Raw genomic sequence first — 18,119 nt, 5'->3', positions numbered from 1 at the left:
CTGCATTGCAACTTCAGAACGTTAAAGACTTAAACAAAAGGACAATGATTTTGATGGGATAAAGATGACCATGAGACAACTCACCATTACGACAAGGCTGTGATGCACATTCATCAATGTCAAACTGGCAGTAAGAGCCGTGGTAACCATTAGAACATCGGCAATTGTGTGCATCTTCTGTGTCAAAGCACGTCCCATGGCCATTACATATCTCAGAAATGTCAATATCTGAAGAAATAAAGGTATTGTTACTGATCTTTTTGCATATATGAGGCAGTGATCAGGGTTGTCACCACGCCGGGCGGCGCCGGGCGGTGCTACCCAGCTCTCAAAATTTCCGCCCGGTACTCAAGGTCAATTTCAGCCTTACCGCCCGGCACAAATTAGCATACAGTACCGCTAATACTGTAACTTGGTAAAGATTAGCGCGATTCAGTGCAAAACGCAGCTTAACTGTAATTAACCCCGCGGATCACTGTCACAAATTACCCGGCTCTAAAAATGGTCTGGTGACAACCCTGGCATTGATATCTACTGGTAGTGGTGCAAACTTCAATAAATATTGATAGGAGTCTTGTGCGAAATCGTCACTGTTGATCTATGGTTTAATGAATTCAATGCTACTGGTAGACTTTACACAGTTAATGTTGCACAAGACTGTCCTATCAATATTCATGAGTTCACTGCTACTGGTAGTAGACATTACACAGTAAATGTTACACAAGACTTTCCTATGAATATTCATGAGTTTACTGCTACTTGTAGTAGACATTACACAGTAAATGTTACACAAGACTTTCCTATCAATATTCATGAGTTCACTGCTACTTGTAGTAGACATTACACAGTAAATGTTACACAAGACTTTCCTATCAATATTCATGAGTTCACTGCTACTTGTAGTAGACATTACACAGTAAATGTTACACAAGACTTGCCTATCAATATTCATGAGTTCACTGCTACTTGTAGTAGACATTACACAGTAAATGTTACACAAGACTTTCCTATCAATATTCATGAGTTCACTGCTACTTGTAGTAGACATTACACAGTAAATGTTACACAAGACTTTCCTATAGATTCATGAATTTGCTGCTACCAGTAAAACACACAGAACTACTGCTGTGTTTACTGGGTTTGATGCATTGTCCTGTTTTGCCTAATTCAGTGATGGGATAGATACAATGGCCTACCTTTCTCCCTAGCAGTACTGAGGCAGCTCTGCTTTGGTACATCGCAGAGTTCTCCAGCCCAGTTTTCGTTGCATTCACAGGCAAATAGATGTGCCTCCTGACGGCAAGTTCCATTTTCACATGGGTTGAGTCCCTCGACCTCGCACCACCTGACCACAGACTAGGCAAACAAGAAATATGATACAAATATGAGAACCAAACTAAAAATGGATGTTTTAGGCAGACAGTTATGATCAGACCTAGATGCCCTACTGACCTAACAGTGTTATTGACACTGGAATCTCAAAACCTCTTTCCTTCACCATACTAAGTCAGGATGCCCCACCCCCCTCCACTCACCCCAAAACCCCTACCAATCCCTCCCATTTTGCTGTTTGTGGTCAATTTCCCATGCTAGCATTACCACACAAAGTCTTAAACTCTTGAAGTACTCCTTGAATTGCAGTTTGTTAACCCAACAGATAGGCATTTATTAGTGTAATTCCAGGGTGCAAAATCTTACATTGCAAGTCGGGCCTTGATAACCTTGAGGACAGACACACTGGAAAGCTAGTGCCATATCTTTGCAGGTTCCTCCGTTCTGGCACGGACTGGACTCGCATTCGTTTACTTCCACCTCACAGTTAGGTCCGGTGTAACCAGACTCGCAGGAACAGGTGAAAGAATTCACTCCATCCACACACGTACCACCATGCAAGCATGAACTGTGTGGATAGAAAAACAAGAGTATACTCTTCAAAATTAATGGATTCATTCTTGTCCCTTAATCCTAGTAACAGAAAGTAAATATGTATTGGAAGCAGCCAATACAAAGGAACAGGATAGACATAATGAATACATCTAAATACCAACGATGTACAAGAATTGAATATACATAGAAAAGAAAACTATGCCAGTGGACCGTTTTAAACATTTCATTCCAATTGAGATTGGTCAGGAATACATAGGCAGGCACAAGGCTTAAATGCTACCGATGTAAAGGGACAGGACTACATAGTCCATAGGATTAAATGCCACCGATGTAAAGGAACAGGAATACATAGTCCATAGGATTAAATGCCACCGATGTAAAGGAACAGGAATACATAGTCAATAGGATTAAGTGCCACTGATGTAAAGGAACAGGAATACATAGTCCATAGGATTAAATGCCACCGATGTAAAGGAACAGGAATACATAGTCCATAGGATTAAATGCCACCGATGTAAAGGAACAGGAATACATAGTCCATAGGATTAAATGCCACCGATGTAAAGGGACAGGACTACATAGTCCATAGGATTAAATGCCACCGATGTAAAGGAACAGGAATACATAGTCCATAGGATTAAATGCCACCGATGTAAAGGGACAGGAATACATAGTCAATAGGATTAAATGCCACCGATGTAAAGGGACAGGAATACATAGTCAATAGGATTAAATGCCATCGATGTAAAGGAACAGGAATACATAGTCAATAGGATTAAATGCCATCAATGTTAAGGAACAGGAATACATAGTCAATAGGATTAAATGCCACCACTGTAAAGGAACAGGAATACAATGTCAATAGGATTAAATGCCATCAATGTAAAGGAACAGGAATACATAGTCAATAGGATTAAATGCCACCACTCTTAAGGAACAGGAATACAATGTCAATAGGATTCAATGCCACCAATGTGAGGGAACAGGAATACATAGTCAATAGGATTACATGCCACCACTCTTAAGGAACAGGAATACATAGTCAATAGGATTAAATGCCACTGATGTGACGGAACAGGAATACATAGTCAATAGGATTAAATGCCACCGATGTAAAGGGACAGGAATACAAAGTCAGATGGATTACATGCCACTGATGTGAGGGAACAGGATTACATAGTCAAATGGATTACATGCCACCCACCCATAAGAGGAAAGGGAGACATGTATGACGCTCACCTTGCACTGCAGTCATTGTCATTAGATTGACAAAATATTCCACTGTAACCGAGAGGACACTGACAACTAAAACTGTTGACGTAATCTTGACAGGTAGCCTGCCCCTGACAAGGGTTGCTGGCACACTCATCAATATCAATTTCACAGTCATCGCCAGTGAAGCCTGCCAAACAAGCACACTCATATCCAGCCGTGCGGTCGATGCAAGTCCCACGATTCAGGCACGGATCTGTGAACCAGACAGGAGGAGCTTTTAAGTCACATCTGGACTGAATTTACATAACAATCATATCATTTCAACAATACAACATGGGTAAAGTCAGGATTGATAGTTTTATGAAGAGATATTTCATACATTTGCACACAACGATAAACCAAAAAAAGGCAGTATTAGGAAGTTTCATATTTAAGTATTAGGTTTGATACATGGAGAATAGCAGAATAGGGACTTAAGAGTATAAGAAGTAACTGTTTGGGTTGCCTCTCATCTGAATGTCTTGCAAGCACTCTGTTCTGACTCAAGTATTGGTTTTAGTACAATACACAATATATTTTACGTACATAATCACCCTGGGCAGACTGCGTGGCATATCAAACGAATAAACTTTCAGGGAAAAGGTAAAGGTATATGGCTAACAGACACAGCCACCTTGGCCTAATCCAACAAACTCAAACTGTATGGATCCACCTAACATCCCCTTAACTTTGCTGTAGTTTTACATTTGTCCCATGACTACATCTTGTCAAGTAGCCCATATGCATATCTCTTGGGTGAGTTTTTAAAAACCAAATTATAACCAATTTCATGCATCAATGTTTTCCTCTCATATATATATATATTGATTTATTCGATGCCAATTATTCACCTCTCTGTTATTTACAGAATGCTATGGGTGGGTGTCAGTGAGAAGCCCTGGTACTTGCCAACAGTGTTACCAGGGTGTCACCACAAACCCTAGGTTCAATCCTGAGTCACACAGGAAGGGGACCTCGATGGAACTTCAACTTAGGAATATGGAGAGTCAACAGTCGATCACAAACTTGAGAGAGACCTGTCTATAATTCCCAAGTCATTTCTCTGACATTGCTGCTGCTGTACATAATTATAGTTATGGCGATGGCCGGTTAATATGTAAGATACCTGGGTCGCAGTCGTTAGTGTTGTTCTGGCAGGTGTCTCCTTCATAGCCTGGGGTACAATGGCACTCAAATCCTCCAAAAGTGTCTTTACATTCACCATCATTCCTGCAAGTTAACACCTCACACTCATTACGATTAACTTCACAGCGGACACCTTTGAAACAAAATGAAAAAAGAATAATACTGTTTACCAGCACAGTTATTTTGCAAAATATTATGCAATGTAAGGTAGATATGATCAATTTAAGTGTTTCAACAAAGCAACTTAGCTTGGTGATATATGTTTTACCTTGGTGAAATATTTATTACCTTGGTGATATATGTTTTACCTTGGTGATATATGTATTTACCTTGGTGATAGATGTATAACCTTGGTGATATAAGTTTTATCTTGGTGGTATATGTATTTACCTTGGTGATATATGTATTTTACCTTGGTGATATATGTTTTACCTTAGTGATATATGTATTTACCTTGGTGATATATGTATTTTACCTTGGTGATATATGTATTTACCTTGGTGATATAAGTTTTACCTGGGTGATATATGTTTTACCTTGATGATATATGTTTTACCTTGGTGATATATGTATTACCTTAGTGATATATATGTTTTACCTTGGTGATATATGTATTTACCTTGGTGATATATGTATTTTACCTTGATGATATATGTATTTACCTTGGTGACATATGTCTTTCCCTTGGTGATATATGTATTTTACCTTGGTGATATGTTTTACCTTGGTGATATATATTTTACCTTGGTGAAATATGTATTTTACCTAGGTGATATATGTTGTACCTTGGTGATATATGTATTATCTTGGTGATATATATGTTTACCTTGGTGATATGTTTTGCCTTGGTGATATATATTTTACCTTGGTGAAATATGTATTTTACCTAGGTGATATATGTTGTACCTTGGTGATATATGTATTATCTTGGTGATATATGTATTTACCTTTGAATCCATTTAAACAGCTACAGGTGTAGTTGTGATAAGACGGTGTGGGCTGGCAGGTGGCTCCATTCTGACAGGCATGGTTCAAACAAGGCCTGAGTTCTTGTTGGCAGGTGATGCCAGAGTATGGTGGTATGCAATGACAGATGAAGGAGTTCATTCCGTCCACACACTGACCGCCATGCTGACATGGCTGGCCTGCACAGTCATCAATGTTGACTTCACAATTGGTGCCACTGTAACCAGGCTGGCAGTTACAATAGTATTCGTCTATACCATGTGTACAGGTGGCACCATGCTTGCACGGATTAGATATGCACTCATTAATATCCTCCTCACAGTTTGTGCCGGAATATCTGAAAATACAAAACCAAACTGACAGATAAGGCTCTGAATGTACATACCATACATACAATATGGAGAATCAACTTCTGGTAATGTGCATACAATACATACATACAATATGGAGAATCAACTTCTGTTGTATACCAAACATACAATATGGGGAATTACCTTTTTTGCCAGTGACATTTGCAACTTGTTTCTTCATTACTTGTACAGTTTTTTGTTGATTTTGGAAGGCAAGTTTATAGGAGAGTGAGGTCAAAGCCCTACTAGGAAATTTAAGTTCTAGGCTAACGAGTATAAAATTGTCTTACCCAAGAGGGCAGGTACAAACAAAGGAACTTTCCGAGTCTGTGCAGCTGCCACCATTGATGCAGGGAAAGCTCTCACACTCATTGACACCAGCAAGGCAGAGTTCCCCAGAGAAGCCCTGGACGCAACGGCAAGTGAAGGAGCCCAATGAATCCTGGCAGGTGCCACCATTTTGGCAAGGGTCGCTCATGCACTCGTCGATTTCTCTCTCACAGTCCACCCCTTCATAACCAAGTAGACAATTGCAGCTGTAACGGTTAATCTCGTCCACGCATTCCGCACCATTGGCACAGGGATTACTGATGCACTCGTTAGAGTTGATTTGGCAGCGTTTCCCTGTAACAGAGACGATCGGTAATTGACAGAAACATCTGGGATTACATCGTAAGTTACACATTTGGGACCACAGGGTCGTCGCACAGGCGGTATGGCAAACAAATTGGATAATCAAGTCAAAGCTGGACGTTCTATTGTCCATACATAAGCATACTGTGTTTACATAACATGAACAACGGTCCAATGAAATGCCTACCGTCATAGCTTCAGTATTGGAAACTGACGAAACACAGGATACCTCTGGCTCCCACAACAAAGAGTAATCTAAGTTGGTGCAAAATGTACTAAACAATTGTTCACTTAATAACCCATGGACAACGAGACAATACCAACGCTTTTTTCTACTTCCAAATAGGACTCAAAATAAATTTAAAATTATTGACAAGAAACACAAAATTTCTTATCCATTTTAGACATTGATACAATACCAAAAAAAAGCAAACTTGAAAATTACCGCAAAATCTTCAATCAAATTATTTGAAATAAACTTTGAGCAGCTAGGCCATATGAGCTGCACTGTTATTGAGTAATCATGTCAAATGGTACAGGAATTCCTTTCCAGAAAACCTTCTATGATAAAAAGGCTTACCACTTGTTCCTTCTGGACATTTGCATTCAAAGCCATTGTCAGAGTCCAAACACATGCCTTCATTCTCACATGGATTGGAGTCACATTCATTGATGTTCGTTTCACATTCCATGCCAGTGAATCCAGGCTCACATTCACAGACGAAACCATCATCAGTGGTGCGGCAGGTGCCACCGTAACGGCACGGATTCTCCTCGCAAGGATTGATAGCTGACTCACAGTTAAAACCGGTGAAACCTGTTAATGAAAATCAAAGTTTGTTATTTCCCAGTTAAGTTCTAACAGTTCTGTGGCAGGTGCCACCGTAGTGTCACAGATTTTCCTCGCAAGGACTCACAGTTAAAACCTTTAGACTTAAATGATGAGATGTTCACAATTCTTACCTCCAGGACACACACAATTGTACTCATCTTCTAAGTTTTGGCAGGTAGCTTCGTTTCTGCAGGGATTGCTTGCACACTCGTTAATGTCTACTTCACAGTTAGGTCCCGCCCAGCCATTCTGGCATGTACACATATAACCGTTCACGCGGTCAGAACAAACTCCACCGTTTTGACAGGGGTGTGATGAGCACTCTTCGATGTTCACATTACAAGTTTCGCCAGTGAAGCCTGGAGATGAAAGAAATCAGGAAACGTCAACATGTTCGGCGGCAGAGTGAACACTTTCAGCAAAAGGTAAAAAGAATAAATGGATGAAACCAGAAAGCCAACAGGCTTAGTGACTCCTCCCCACGGTCTGCAGAAGAACATTAAACGAAGAACAAGATCTTCAAGCATCGGCCATCACTGCCGTCAGGTGATCAGGAACGCAAGTACGGAGTTCAACCAAGCAATTCTTTGGCAGTCATCATGTTGACAAAGTTTTCAGATTTGTTACTTCTATTGACCTAGACTGACTGGTGATCTCCACCAATTGCCAAAGGATTCCGGCCGGTATCAGCCAAGGGAATCTACATATCAAACAAGCTGCACTTCTTAAGGTAACATGTTGACAGTGTTTTTAGCCTTAAACCTACGCCAACTTGACTGCATAGGTTCCTGATGGATACCAAGCATCAGAACCAAAATGGGGACTTTTCTGTTAGAGGAATCCCGAACCTTCAAATGGTATTTCAAAGTCATTCAAGTCAAGTCAAACTAAATCAAGTCTGTTATTAAGTTTCCTTCTGATTAGTTCAAGCCTAACATGCAAGCTTTCTAGTCTGACTTTAGTATTCAAACCATGACAAACACATTGTGAAGCCTTGATCAAACACCAACATCTCTCAGTCCAACTGCGGGCGAGTTTTCTTGAGACACGTTAACAAGCGTTGAACTAATATGGGATACCAAATTCAATAACAATGTCCTGATGGACAGACATACCATTTATACAGACACATCTGAACCTCTGTACATCGTCTAAACATGTGCCGTCGTTGAGGCAGGGATTAGAGGTGCACTCGTTGATGTCAGTCTCGCAAAAATCCCCGGTGAAGCCTTGTTCACACTCGCAAAAGTATGATCCCTCTGTGTTGGTACAATTGCCAAATTCGCAGGGTGCTGAAAAGAGAGAACCATGGGTAGCCATCTTACTAATGTGACTTTAACAAATCGGACGACACTAGGATAGTCATGATCATTGATGACACACACACAACAACAGGATGAGACTAAGAGGTAGCTGTGCAACACACAAATGTTACATAATGTGTTACAAGTAACCATGTTGATCTATCAGTTACAACAGGCTGGGACTAATGAGTAGCTGTGCAACACACACATGTTACATAATGCAGGGATGAGACTGAGCCAGGGAAAAAAAATCTGAAATTTATCGATCGCCGTCCTGTGGGAGTGGTTTAAGGGGAGGGGGTGTCCCCCTCCCCTTTAGAATTTTTTTGTCAGGTAAGGAGGGCTTAGATGCAAAATGGTGGACTCAAGATGGAATCTATCACATCACGTAACTCGCCAAAAAAGTGTGGAATTTCTGCTTGTATAATTTATCCATTAGCTTTTTTGAACCAAAAAAAGGCTTTTTTGCTTGCTTTGTGCTACTTGATTCCACCACTGGTCAAATTCGGTGTTCCTTCCCTTCACAGTACAGCATGTTCGGCAAAAAACAAAAAACAAAAAAAAACAAAATTAAATCAAAAAAAATAATAAAAAACGCGAATTACGGGAAAAAACGCGAAAATGAAAAAACAAAAGATCGGAAATCCGCGTTTCCGTGGAAGTCTCATGCCTGATAATGTGTTACAAGTAACCATGTTGATCTATCAGGTACAACAGGCTGGGACTAATGGGTAGCTGTGCAACACACACATGTTACATAATGTGTTACAAGTAACCATGTTGATCTATCAGGTACAACAGGCTGGGACTAATGGGTAGCTGTGCAACACACACATGTTACATAATGTGTTACAAGTAACCATGTTGATCTATCAGGTACAACAGGCTGGGACTAATGGGTAGCTGTGCAACACACACATGTTACATAATGTGTTACAAGTAACCATGTTGATCTATCAGGTACAACAGGCTGGGACTAATGGGTAGCTGTGCAACACACACATGTTACATAATGTGTTACAAGTAACCATGTTGATCTATCAGGTACAACAGGCTGGGACTAATGGGTAGCTGTGCAACACACACATGTTACATAATGTGTTGCAAGTAACCATGTTGATCTATCAGGTACAACAGGATGAGACTAATGGGTAGCTGTGCAACACACACATGTTACATAATGTGTTACAAGTAACCATGTTGATCTATCAGGTACAACAGGCTGGGACTAATGGGTAGCTGTGCAACACACACATGTTACATAATGTGTTACAAGTAACCATGTTGATCTATCAGGTACAACAGGCTGGGACTAATGGGTAGCTGTGCAACACACACATGTTACATAATGTGTTGCAAGTAACCATGTTGATCTATCAGGTACAACAGGATGAGACTAATGGGTAGCTGTGCAACACACACATGTTACATAATGTGTTACAAGTAACCATGTTGATCTATCAGGTACAACAGGCTGGGACTAATGGGTAGCTGTGCAACACACACATGTTACATAATGTGTTACAAGTAACCATGTTGATCTATCAGGTACAACAGGCTGGGACTAATGGGTAGCTGTGCAACACACACATGTTACATAATGTGTTACAAGTAACCATGTTGATCTAACAGGTACAACAGGCTGGGACTAATGGGTAGCTGTGCAACACACACGTTACATAATGTGTTACAAGTAACCATGTTGATCTATCAGGTACAACAGGCTGGGACTAATGGGTAGCTGTGCAACACACACATGTTACATAATGTGTTACAAGTGACCATGTTGATCTATCAGGTACAACAGGCTGGGACTAATAGGTACAGTAGCAATGTCCATCTTTTAAGAACAACAGGGTGACACTCATGGGTGGCCATGTTGATGTATTACACTTACAAACAGGGCAACAATCATGGGAGCTTTGTTGATCGATTACACATAACATGGGGAGACTCACATTAGCCAATGTTGCATTACAAGCACAACAGCCAGAAAATCATTCCTTGGCCCGTTGACTTAAAGCTAGCCATGTCCAAGCGTGTAAATGTATTCGTTAAACAGGAAGAAGAAGAAGTGATTTGGCTTCACCCTTACTCAAAAATCCCACAAACAGTGAAGTTGATTTTATTAATGTAAGGTTTTGAATCTTACCATATTCGCATTCATCGACGTCTTGAGAGCAGTCTGAACCTGTATAGCCCTTTGCACATCTACAAATAGCATCCCCAGTGGCCGGATCTGTGTCACAAGTGGCCTGCTCGTGGCAAGGGTTACTCTCACAAGCACTAAGACGTTGACAGTAATCACCTGTGTCAGAAATAGCAAAATGAACACATTCAGGCTCAAGTATCCTTGTATCATTGATATGCAGCTGCTGGATGTACTTAAATAAAGCAAATTGTATAGGTATTTGCAGGGTGGATACTTTCAGGGTGGATCCTTTCAGGGTGGATAGGGATAATGGATAGGGATGATGGATAGGGATGATGGATAGGGATGATGGATTGGGATAATGGATAGGGATAATGGATAGGGATAATGGATAGGGATGACGGATAGGGATAACGGATAGGGATAATGGATAGGGATGATGGATAGGGATAATGGATAGGGATAATGGATAGGGATAATGGATAGGGATAATGGATAGGGATAATGGATAGGGATAATGGATAGGGATAATGGATAGGGATAATGGATAGGGATAATGGATAGGGATGATGGATAGGGATAATGGATAGGGATAATGGATAGGGATGATGGATAGGGATAATGGATAGGGATAATGGATAGGGATGATGGATAGGGATAATGGATAGGGATAATGCATAGGGATAATGGATAGGGCACAACACTCTGGCATTTCATTTCACAGGGTGGCAATGTCACCACCTGACCCTGGCAAGAATCCATAACCTGTAAATAATGAATAATTAAGTCCTGATACTTGCCTATGACCAACACTTTCCCCAGCCTCACCTAATCAATACAAACTCAAAATCCCCTGCCCCCAATCCCCACCCATCCCAACTTCCTTTGTGGGGTTTCTTAAGAACTTATCTAACCAGAAAATTTGGGTTTTGTAAAGAGTGGAAAACCTAAAGAATAATGCTGACTGTCATAGACTAAAATGACAGTCAGTCAGCAATATGAATCATGAGATTGAATATGTGGAGCTAGATCAATAAGAGTAAGAATCAATTTTACTTTGGAAGAGTGTGCAGTCTACACTACAATACTATGGTAAAGCTGAAAGTGTGTACAGGCTACACTACAATAATATGGTATAGTTGGAAGAGTGTACAGGCTACACTGCAATACTATGGTATAGTTGGAAGAGTGTGCAGTCTACACTGCAATACTATGGTATAGTTGGAAGAGTGTACAGGCTACACTGCAATACTATGGTATAGTTGGAAGAGTGTACAGGCTACACTGCAATACTATGGTATAGTTGGAAGAGTGTACAGGCTACACTGCAATACTATGGTATAGTTGGAAGAGAGTACAGGCTACACTGCAATACTATGGTATAGTTGGAAGAGTGTACAGGCTACACTGCAATACTATGGTATAGTTGGAAGAGTGTACAGGCTACACTGCAATACTATGGTATAGTTGGAAGAGAGTACAGGCTACACTGCAATACTATGGTATAGTTGGAAGAGTGTACAGGCTACACTGCAATACTATGGTATAGTTGGAAGAGTGTACAGGCTACACTGCAATACTATGGTATAGTTGGAAGAGTGTACAGGCTACACTGCTATACTGGTGTAGTTGGAAGAGTGTACAGGCTACACTGCTATACTATGGTATAGTTGGAAGAGTGTACAGGCTACACTGCAATACTATGGTATAGTTGGAAGAGTGTACAGGCTACACTGCAATACTATGGTATAGTTGGAAGAGTGTACAGGCTACACTGCAATACTATGGTATAGTTGGAAGAGTGTACAGGCTACACTGCAATACTATGGTATAGTTGGAAGAGTGTGCAGTCTACACTGCAGTATATGGTATAGTTGGAAGAGTGTACAGGCTACACTGCTATACTATGGTATAGTTGGAAGAGTGTACAGGCTACACTGCAATACTATGGTATAGTTGGAAGAGTGTACAGGCTACACTGCAATACTATGGTATAGTTGGAAGAGTGTACAGGCTACACTGCAATACTATGGTATAGTTGGAAGAGTGTACAGGCTACACTGCAATACTATGGTATAGTTGGAAGAGTGTACAGGCTACACTGCAATACTATGGTATAGTTGGAAGAGTGTACAGGCTACACTGCAATACAATGGTATAGTTGGAAGAGTGTACAGGCTACACTGCAATACTATGGTATAGTTGGAAGAGTGTACAGGCTACACTGCAATACTATGGTATAGTTGGAAGAGTGTACAGGCTACACTGCAATACTATGGTATAGTTGGAAGAGAGTACAGGCTACACTGCAATACTATGGTATAGTTGGAAGAGTGTACAGGCTACACTGCAATACTATGGTATAGTTGGAAGAGTGTACAGGCTACACTGCAATACTATGGTATAGTTGGAAGAGTGTGCAGTCTACACTGCAATACTATGGTATAGTTGGAAGAGTGTACAGGCTACACTGCTATACTGGTGTAGTTGGAAGAGTGTACAGTCTACACTGCAATACTATGGTATAGTTGGAAGAGTGTACAGGCTACACTGCAATACTATGGTATAGTTGGAAGAGTGTACAGGCTACACTGCAATACTATGGTATAGTTGGAAGAGAGTACAGGCTACACTGCAATACTATGGTATAGTTGGAAGAGTGTACAGGCTACACTGCAATACTATGGTATAGTTGGAAGAGTGTACAGGCTACACTGCAATACTATGGTATAGTTGGAAGAGAGTACAGGCTACACTGCAATACTATGGTATAGTTGGAAGAGTGTACAGGCTACACTGCAATACTATGGTATAGTTGGAAGAGTGTACAGGCTACACTGCAATACTATGGTATAGTTGGAAGAGTGTGCAGTCTACACTGCAATACTATGGTATAGTTGGAAGAGTGTACAGGCTACACTGCTATACTGGTGTAGTTGGAAGAGTGTACAGTCTACACTGCAATACTATGGTATAGTTGGAAGAGTGTACAGGCTACACTGCAATACTATGGTATAGTTGGAAGAGTGTACAGGCTACACTGCAATACTATGGTATAGTTGGAAGAGAGTACAGGCTACACTGCTATACTATGGTATAGTTGGAAGAGTGTACAGGCTACACTGCAATACTATGGTATAGTTGGAAGAGTGTACAGGCTACACTGCAATACTATGGTATAGTTGGAAGAGTGTACAGGCTACACTGCAATACTATGGTATAGTTGGAAGAGAGTACAGGCTACACTGCAATACTATGGTATAGTTGGAAGAGTGTACAGGCTACACTGCAATACTATGGTATAGTTGGAAGAGTGTACAGGCTACACTGCAATACTATGGTATAGTTGGAAGAGTGTACAGGCTACACTGCTATACTGGTGTAGTTGGAAGAGTGTACAGGCTACACTGCGGTATAGTTGGAAGAGAGTACAGGCTACACTGCTATACTGGTGTAGTTGTAAGGGTGTACAGGCTACACTGCAATACTATGGTGTAGTTGTAAGGGTGTACAGGCTACACTGCAATACAATGGTGTAGTTGGAAGAGTGTACAGGCTACACTGCAATACAATGGTGTAGTTGGAAGAGTGTACAGGCTACACTGCAATACAATGGTAAAGCTGGAAGTGTATACAGGCTTCACCGCTATACTATGGTAGTTGTAAACATCTCCATGGGAATACGACTGAACCTTGTTTGACAGAGATTGAAGGCACAAACGGTGCACTCAAGCAGAACTCTCCTCATTCAATGCCATTACGATATGGATTCTACAACAATTAGCGCCAACACAAAAGAGTTGAAAACCCCAAACCAAGCTATTGTTTAAGGATGGTAAATAGCGTGGGAAATACTCTTTATTTGTGGGATTTATACAGATCTGGACCATTATGAGTAACGCCGGCCTGATACAGTCAATGCACATTCTCCTTTTAGTCTGCTATCAAACAATCCCCTCATTGTCTAAACTTTCCTCAATGTTTACTTTCCCATGTGATCTCAGCTATATATTTGAGCAAAATTTATTCGATCAAAGCACTTTTAATAGATTTCTAGGCGATCTTAAAGAGTGTTGAACCATCAATCGTAGTTCACAGCCACATTACAACGTAAGTCTACTCTGTAACCCAAAAGCTTCAGAGTTGAGAATTCTTACTAACTCTCCCCTCGCCGCCCCCCCCCACCCACACCCCCTCTCCTCTCCTACCCTCACATTATCCTAACGACCTACTTCCACATAAACTGTGGATTCACCCAAAAAAGACATCTGATCCTTTCATTCTTTAAACAAGTCATTTCCTCTTTAGTCTCAAACATACAATTTACAATTGTCATTTTTACAAGCTTATTTGGCTCTGTGAATAAGACTGGTGTAATGCATTTGATATCTTCTCCCATTTTAATACCATACCATATACCAAATATTAAATTGCTTGTTATCATGATATAAAACATGTTCAAGAGCACTGTACAAAAGAACCAATACCTGGAAATATAAAATTACCAAGCTCAAGAAAACCTAAAAGTAATAACAACAGCAATAAAAGTAAAAAAATGATATTAGACAGGGTTATAAACCACAATAAAGAACATACAAATATAAATATACATAAAAATGGGCACAGTAATGTGACTAAAAAAAAGGAATAAGATTAATGCCCGTACTCAAGCCTTAAAGAGATAAGTTTTCAAATGCTTCTTAAAAGTGTCAATAGATGTGACATATCTCATGTTTTTACCTTCGTAAGATGGGGGGCACGTGCAAACGAATGCAGCAGTGGCGTCGGTGCAAGTCCCTCCATTCTGGCACGAGGACTCCTCGCAATCGTTGATGTTGTTTTCACAGTGCACTCCCGTGAAGCCCAGGGAACAGACACATGTAAAGCCTCCGATGGTGTTATCGCACGTGGCCCCGTTACGACAGTTGAGCGGATTGCGACACTCGTCGACGTCCTCTTCACAGTAAAATCCTGCATAAAACCAAACAAAAAAAACAACAACAGATCACACCCATTCTTACCAGAAGACCAGCAAATCTGTAGTTGTGAAAATAGCTTGAACACTTCAGTACAAGATGCCAATAGGTAAAACCAACTGTTTCCTAAGTTGCCCTCACCTACGAATCTAGTGTCACTTTCTCTTATAACATACAGTTGCAAGTCTTTGAAGCATATCCCTTGATTCATCTTTCCTCATTTTTTGCGAGGATGGGGGGGGAGGGGGGTGGGGGAGGTGCTCTGCATATACTATTAAGGGACTTTCATATTTTTAGCAACTCGCCTATGTAACCTTGGACTGTATAAGAATAGATTAACTCCATGTACAAACTGCAGTATACAGATGTTATCAATTACAGGAATACTAGTAACCCGGTAGTATACATCAAAATCACAGGAATACTGGTAACCCGGTAGTATACATCCCAATCACGGGAATACTGGTAACCAAAATAGTTTGCAAAACCTTTGTTTCATTCTTACCAAGCTACAGATGCTATTCACATAATTGCATGCCTAGCCTGTTGTTTTCACACTACTTGATTCATTCAATCATGGCGACCCATTACTAATAAAGTCACTGTTCATAAAATGTACACAATGGTCTGTTTTAATCTGCAATAATAATCAGCGGTTACAGCACTACACTTCTCCTCAGTTGTCCCTACTCTAAGGATACTGAAATATTGAAAATCATAGGAAACTTAAGAAAAAATTGTTGCAATAATGTTGGGAATGTTATGAAAATCCCGAGAAAAAATGCAGTATAGGCTACAGTTTGCTTATGCTACAGTGTGTTAGGATAATAGGTTTTATCCCCCTGCAGGTTGGATATGCATCGGTAATGAAAAACATGTAAACGACAGATCAAATGATACAGTAACGCTGTTGTTAGAAATTCACAGAAATTGAGAGTTTTAAATTTCGGAGGTTGAAAAGAAGTCACAGAAATCCGCGAATTTGGGAGAAAAAGCTCATACCTGAGTAGTACAGTACCAGAACTAGTACAGTACCAGCAGACAGTGGCAATGTTGATGCAGAATGTACCCTACATGATTACTATCCTAACACGAATACACCATGCATGATTACTATCCTAACATGAATACACCATGCATGATTACTATCCTAACATGAATACACCATGCATGATTACTATCCTAACATTAATACACCCTGCATGACCACTATCCTAACATGAATGCACCCTACATGAGCACTATCCTAACATGAATACACCTTGCATGATTACTATCCTAACATGAATACACCATGCATGATTACTATCCTAACATGAATACACCCTACATGAGCACTATCCTAACATGAACAAAAACACATGATTTTCAGGGCACTGTTGTGTCTGCTCAAAAGAGTGTTATTTACCTGCATATTCACTCGGGCATTCACAAGTGTAGCTATTTTCGCCATCAAGACAAACTCCTCCGTTTTGACACACATTGTTCACGCAGTCATCAATATTGATGTTGCAGAATTGACCTGTGTAACCTGTGAAGAGAATCAAGGCAAATATCTTGTAGAGAAGCTGGTGAGATGTGCATTATTTAAACATATTTAAACAAGTAACTACATATCACAATTAATTGTGATTCTGTAAACTGAGTCTGGATTTGTGTGGCATTTGTCATACAGGTAAATATTACATTTCAACTTACTATGCCACTGGCCTATAAACTTCCAGAAGTCCTAGATTTAATAGTCGTAGAGTATTCATAGAGTTTAAATATGTTATTCATAGAGTATTTAGAGTATACATTGAGTATACATATAGTATTCACAGAGTATACACAGAGTATTCATAGAGTATATACAGAGTATAACACAGAGTATGCACAGAGTATACACAGAGTATACATGAGTATGCAGAGTATACACAGAGTATACACAGAGTATTCATAGAGTATATATAGAGTATAACACAGAGTATACACAGAGTATACATGAGTATGCAGAGTATACACAGAGTATACACAGAGTATTCATAGAGTATATATAGAGTATGCACAGAGTATACACAGAGTATACATGAGTATGCAGAGTATACACAGAGTATACACAGAGTATTCATAGAGTATATATAGAGTATAACACAGAGTATGCACAGAGTATACACAGAGTATACATGAGTATGCAAAGTATACACAGAGTATACACAGAGTATTCATAGAGTAGTATAACACAGAGTATGCATACATACAGAGTATACATAGATTATTCATAGAATATACACAGAGTATAAATAGAGTATTCATAGAGTATAGAGTATAACACAGAGTATTCATAGAGTATACACAGAGTATTCATAGAGTATACACATAGTATTCATAGAGTATACATAGAGTATATATAGAGTATAACACAGAGTACGCACAGAGTATACACAGAGTATACATGAGTATGCAGAGTATACACAGAGTATACACAGAGTATTCATAGAGTATATATAGAGTATGCACAGAGTATACACAGAGTATACATGAGTATGCAGAGTATATGCAGAGTATACACAGAGTATTCATAGAGTATATATAGAGTATAACACAGAGTATGCACAGAGTATACACAGAGTATACATG

At 39.9% G+C, this 18,119-nt stretch overlaps 1 protein-coding gene across 1 annotated transcript in view; it reads right to left on the bottom strand.

Moving 5' to 3' along the window:
* LOC139963341 (uncharacterized) overlaps positions 1-18,119 on the bottom strand; it is an 85,146-nt gene that overhangs the window by 16,920 nt on the left and 50,107 nt on the right. The window contains exons 7-19 of the mRNA XM_071963986.1: positions 16,909-17,031; positions 15,265-15,495; positions 10,525-10,680; positions 8,184-8,360; positions 7,200-7,427; positions 6,817-7,053; positions 5,894-6,227; positions 5,235-5,590; positions 4,268-4,420; positions 3,127-3,355; positions 1,699-1,900; positions 1,197-1,356; positions 85-228 (exon numbers count right to left, since the gene is read on the bottom strand). Of these exons, the coding sequence (XP_071820087.1) occupies positions 85-228; positions 1,197-1,356; positions 1,699-1,900; positions 3,127-3,355; positions 4,268-4,420; positions 5,235-5,590; positions 5,894-6,227; positions 6,817-7,053; positions 7,200-7,427; positions 8,184-8,360; positions 10,525-10,680; positions 15,265-15,495; positions 16,909-17,031 (2,730 nt within the window). The remainder of the gene's footprint in view (positions 1-84; positions 229-1,196; positions 1,357-1,698; positions 1,901-3,126; positions 3,356-4,267; positions 4,421-5,234; positions 5,591-5,893; positions 6,228-6,816; positions 7,054-7,199; positions 7,428-8,183; positions 8,361-10,524; positions 10,681-15,264; positions 15,496-16,908; positions 17,032-18,119) is intronic.

The sequence above is a fragment of the Apostichopus japonicus genome, chromosome 22, assembly GCF_037975245.1.
Source record: "Apostichopus japonicus isolate 1M-3 chromosome 22, ASM3797524v1, whole genome shotgun sequence".
Classification (NCBI taxonomy): domain Eukaryota; kingdom Metazoa; phylum Echinodermata; class Holothuroidea; order Aspidochirotida; family Stichopodidae; genus Apostichopus; species Apostichopus japonicus.
Note: the sequence above shows the minus strand (reverse complement) of the source record. Positions and strands in the feature narration are given on the sequence as shown.